Source organism: Brachypodium distachyon, chromosome 5 (assembly GCF_000005505.3).
Source record: "Brachypodium distachyon strain Bd21 chromosome 5, Brachypodium_distachyon_v3.0, whole genome shotgun sequence".
Taxonomy (NCBI): Eukaryota; Viridiplantae; Streptophyta; class Magnoliopsida; order Poales; family Poaceae; genus Brachypodium; species Brachypodium distachyon.
In genome coordinates this window covers 23,839,306-23,844,364 of record NC_016135.3, presented here as the reverse complement: position 1 = coordinate 23,844,364, position 5,059 = coordinate 23,839,306, and the positions used below count along the sequence as shown (strand labels likewise).

General features: G+C 46.2%; 1 protein-coding gene across 1 annotated transcript; it reads right to left on the bottom strand.

Moving 5' to 3' along the window:
• Positions 1-1,774: 1,774 nt before the first annotated feature.
• Positions 1,775-4,429, bottom strand: LOC100829357 (60S ribosomal protein L7-2). The gene is made up of 7 exons (XM_003580386.4): positions 4,269-4,429; positions 3,998-4,177; positions 3,189-3,286; positions 3,043-3,100; positions 2,848-2,927; positions 2,345-2,447; positions 1,775-2,234 (listed from the first exon to the last, which is right to left on the bottom strand). The coding sequence occupies exons 2-7, from the start codon at positions 4,175-4,177 to the stop codon at positions 2,019-2,021; spliced, it is 735 nt and encodes a 244-aa protein (XP_003580434.1). The 5' UTR covers positions 4,269-4,429; the 3' UTR covers positions 1,775-2,018.
• Between the last annotated feature and the right edge of the window lie 630 nt (positions 4,430-5,059).

Here is a 5,059-nt window from a genome sequence, read left to right as displayed (position 1 = left end):
ACTACGTTTTGGAGAGGCTTCTAGGAAGAGCTGGGTAGAAATTTTGCTTTCTTTTGAGTTTCAGCTGCCTGGAACCTGGAAGCTGGGCTAGAAGCCCAAAAAAAGAAGGCTTAAAATAAGGTCGAGAGAGAGATTATACCAATTTATATATTCGTGTATATGGAGAAGGCCGGCCCGGTCAACTTTGATCACCACGTGTGCGCTGACAAAGCAAAACGAGCTACAGATTCGCGATTTTAAAATAAAATGCAGGCTCCTGAGCTCCTCTCACAAAATAAAAATAAAATGGTCCTAAAAGAGAAAATAAAATTAAAAGAAAACAGACTCATGCACCGCATGGCGCGCCCACGTTGCGAAATTGCGTGCCGCATGTCTCAGCCGATCGAGCGATAGCTCGTGAATTAATTTATGCACGTGCTGTTGTTGCTTTTATTTGCTGATATCTTTCATATCTATTCGTACAAGATACCAGTATAGTCTAAAGAATCAGAGGAGAAGCTTCCGTGAAGGGCTTCTGTAGGAAACAGAAGGAAAACAAGGAAAATCCATGCGAGGGATAGGAAGCTGCTGATTGGCTTGACCAAGTGGATCTCTGGGAAACAGAAAGCAACAGAACAGAGGCCGCCGTGACGCCGACGCTCGTTGGAACTGCCGGAACGCCAAGACCAAGACCGGTGGTCGCTGTCGCCGGCATCGTTTAATCTATGTTACGCGTCTCCGGTGATATATCACCCTGCAGCCTGCTCCAAGGAAGACTAATGGCACGAGAAGGAAGCGTACCTTTGTTCCGTGTGGCATGACGTTATCACTAGGAATGGCAGTTGTATATGGCACTAGAGGCTATGGCAAGCCTTTGCGAACCCCTTGTGACTGTAATCTGCGACTTCCTGACCAGAATTTGTCGAATACATTTGCTATGCAAGAAAACAGTCTTCAAAGTTGCCTTGTTTTTCTTTTGTCCGATTAGTCGTGGCGGCTCCTTCCGGTGCCCCTGGGCAGCTGGAATCTTGGCCTCTTGGGCCAAGGTCTGTCCGTTGGGCTTCTGCGTCGCCAATGTCTCATCCGATTCAAGACCTTGCTGCTGCCGACGGGCCGTACCCTACAACTGGAGAGACATTCATGCTGCAGCCGGTCAATACCTCAGAGCATCTCCTGCAGTAGACTACTAAACCGAGTCACAAAAAATATACTTTCCTCGGTTCTTATATAAATCCAAATGACTTAATTCTGGACGGAAGTAATACTAGATAGAAAGCAGTCCGAATAAATAAAGACCCCGGAGGAGCCCAGCGGCCAACGGGAGGAGAATCAGGCCCTCGGGAGGAGGAAGAGCCAGGGCCTGTCAACACCGCGATGGACGACGATCTCGGACAGGTAGAGCAGCCGCCTTCCAAGAGTAGGAGATCGCCGGGATCGGCGGCACACTGGCCGGGACAAGTGGCATGGGCAGCGGGGGGGTGGGACTTCAGGGGCTCCTTAAATTTGGGGAATTGTTTAGGGAGCGCAGTTTCTTTTTTTTTTTGTACCTCAAGCCCTCAAAAATGGGATAGGCCAGAAAGTAGAAACATTCGCTTGGGTTTTACTCACAAGGAAACGGAGATCGCAACTTGAACAGCTGGCTTCGTGAATACAGGTATAGATTCTTAGTACTCCATCCAGTGTCACTGCTTATTTCCGGACGGAGGGGGTACTTCAAGGAGAAAACCGACAACCCACAAATCTCTGATTATACCAAAAGCACAACTGCCGGCCATGCAGCAAGTAACGCCAGATGTAACAGTGCATATCAACGTAGCTCAGCATCAACATTTAACATTGGTGAATGGCAGAAACAAAAACATATTCATACCCCACTATAAAAACAGTAAATAACTCAACCTCCGGAGGAAACCTGAGATTTCTTCACATGTCTAGTTCTGAATATCAAAAATTGCAGCATACTCAGTCATAGTTCACTTCCTAATGTAATATAAGTTTCATACAAAATAACCCTTCGAACAGAGTGCATAATCAAGAGCCTAATTCATCCTTCTGACGAGCTGATTGATGTAGTTCTCACGGTTACCAGCATCACCACCCTCAACGTAGTGGTTCCTCTTCTTCTTGAGGCCTCCCAGTGGTGCCTTCAGCTTGAATGGCCAGAGGAAGTTGTTGGCCTCCTTGAAATGTGGGCCCACAGTCAAGATCTCGTGAACAAGATCCTCAATGCAGATGATGTTGTGCTTTCCCAAGCCCTAAACAAATCAAAACAAGAACACCCGCAAATTGGTCATAATCAACTTATAACTGAGTATGAGATTACAAATAGAAAAGCTACAGCAGGAGGATTCTTAGAAGAGCAAACCTCCTCGATGACTTTGTTGTTGGTCAGAGGAATTCTTTGCTTGTTGAGCTTTCCATAACCCCTTTTGTAGATCAACTCCCTGACACTCTTCAAGTTTGGGTACCTATGCAGATCATGAAATTACAAGAATTAGGAACAATGCATTGTCTTAGGAAAAATGGTCATAGTGCTTGCACTACAGATCGCCAGATGGTAAAAATGCTAGCCTATAGTTAGTTTGGCCCAACATTTCACAACACCAGAAAGAAAATAATCCAGGATGGGTGTTGCTTTCATGCCACACATTTCACCAAAATTTGCTCCTATATCAATGGCACAACAAGATAACTGAAGTGATAGTTCTAGTGAAATGCAATTGTAGAGACTGCAGCTTGGTAAATTCCTTCAATCAAGGCTAGGGCAAACAGTTTACATTCACTTAGGAGCTGGGACAGACAAGAAAGCACTCATCTAAGCTGCAAGAAATGTACCGCAGCGACTCGAACAACAAATAAAGAACATACCCATATGCAACATACGGTTCAACCCTGCGCAGCATGTTAATGGTAGCCTTGTTGACCTTCAGGAACACGCCATTAAAGATCTGCCATTTAAGAAGTTAACACAGTGAACACCGGTAGCATTTAGCAACAGAATATTCTACTAATCCAAAAAAAGCTACAGGCACATTTGTAGAAGCATCCAGTTGACCAACGCACCTGCCTCAAACGCAAAAGCTGCAAGATCTTCCTGGTCTTTGGGTGCATCGCATTGATACTGCAACAAAAACAGTTCACAGAATTAACACCAAAATGAGAAGAATACATAAATGTAGATAACATGGCATAGTGTCAATGTGGCTCACCCACGGATGCGGACGACAAATAGAAGCTTGGCCTCAGGACTGACATAGAACCCACCCTTCAACCGGGCCTCACGCTTCAGCTGCACAAGCTCCTTGTCCTGCTTGCCACATCCACATTTAGCATATGGTATTCGTTACAAAGTATGTACTCTTTTGTAAAGCAACGTTGGTAATGATTTCATCGTGCAAGATAACAAACATATCAATGATCAATCAAGTAAGAATAAAACTATGTGGTGGTTGTATAGAAATTGGACTACAGAAAAGCACTACCCAGTGAAAAAGATACGAAATTACACTGAATCGAAGGTTAAACAAAACTACCGACATTCTAGATCAACATCAAATGTGATGTAACAAAGGAACACACCCCCAATTCCTCACAATCATAATACACAAAAATAATAACATCATAAAATGGCCAGGTGGGATGTAGCTAGCCAGGCGGTTAGTTCTATGATGGGATATAAACATGAGATAAGTAGAACAGGCCCGTGTACACAAACTGTTAACTGTATAACATAAAACTTCGCACTAAAGTTTTGTTACGGCTACCAGAGTAATCACATTTCCGCGAATCGCACTGTCGTATCTAAGTGCAAGTTAGCACCAGATGCTAGTCAGTTCGAGCATCCAGCTTTTCCTATCGATCAATGACGAGCAAAAACATACACTACAATCCCAGTTGGCACCGCACCGAATGCTAATTCGTTCTTGATCCGCGCAACGCAAGTTTGCAGCGAAGAAATCCGACCACCCTTCACGAAGGATGGGCACTAGATCAAGCGTGACGGGAGCGTCGATCTGACCTGGGATTCGTACTCCTCGGCGTACTGCTTGGCGCGGGCGAAGATGACCTTGCGGTTCTCGCTGGCCTTCTTCTTCTCGGCCACGGCCTTCTCCTTCTTATCCGCGGCCCAGAGCTCTTCCCGCTTCCTCTTACGGAGCACCGACTCCGGCACCACGACCTTCGCCGCCTCGGACGACATCTGCACGGTCGCGCGAACCAACGAAAATTCCGTCAGGATGAGATTGAGACGATGGGGAGAACGGTGCTATATTCGGCCGAGGAGTGCTCACCTCGACGAGCTGGGCTTCGGGAGAGAGGAGACGGCGGGAGACGAGGAGAGGCGGCGGCGGTGGAGGGACTGAGAAGGAAGGATTATGTAGGAGGGGTTTGGTTGTTAGGGTTTGGGAGAGGGATCTGACGGCTGCGATTCGTTTGATGGGCTCGTGGTTGTTGTGCGCAGGGTATTTTTACACACGGGCTCTCATGGGCTTGGGCTCCTCTGCTTGATCAACGGTGCTCGTCTTTGTTTGCTCTTTCACTTGAAGCTAATGGAAGCCCAACTAAAATTAACTTGCCGTCTACTTTATAGCCCGTTAAGGCACTGTTCGGCCTCTGCATAAATTGGGCTTCGGTACCATAAGTTGGTCCAGCTTAAGCTGAAAAAACTGGTTTGAATTGAGGTCGAAGTTTCCTACTCCTACAAGGCTACAATGCCGTTTGTAAAACAGATACTCCTAGGCATTGGATTCCTTGTAAGAACAAATAAATTTGAACCGCTTTCTTGACTAGGGTGGGAAGTCAGCTGGAAGGACGCTAAAACTAAAGGCTACGAGAGCTGAGGCTCTTCGTCGTAGGTTAGGGTTTGATCGTTTTTGTGCGTCCAAGAGTGATGGAAGATCGAGAGGGCTTGTCTTGTTTTGAAATGATTTGAATAAAGTTACTTTACAGTATGTCACGGTGAACTATATTGATGTGGTGATAGATATAGGGTCTAAAAACAGCATGGCGCCTGACTTGCTTTTATGGTGAACCGGGGTGGGATGACCGCCACCTATCCTGGTCTTGTCAGCGCGACCTACAC

Excerpts from the sequence above, each read along its gene's own strand:
- LOC100829357 (XM_003580386.4), bottom strand. The coding sequence starts at position 4,177 with ATGTCGTCCGAGGCGGCGAAGGTCGTGGTGCCGGAGTCGGTGCTCCGT. Across the intron at positions 3,101-3,188 it reads TTTGTCGTCCGCATCCGTGG|TATCAATGCGATGCACCCAA; the intron begins GTGAGCCACATT and ends TTTTTGTTGCAG. Across the intron at positions 2,928-3,042 it reads AGCTTTTGCGTTTGAGGCAG|ATCTTTAATGGCGTGTTCCT; the intron begins GTGCGTTGGTCA and ends CTTAAATGGCAG.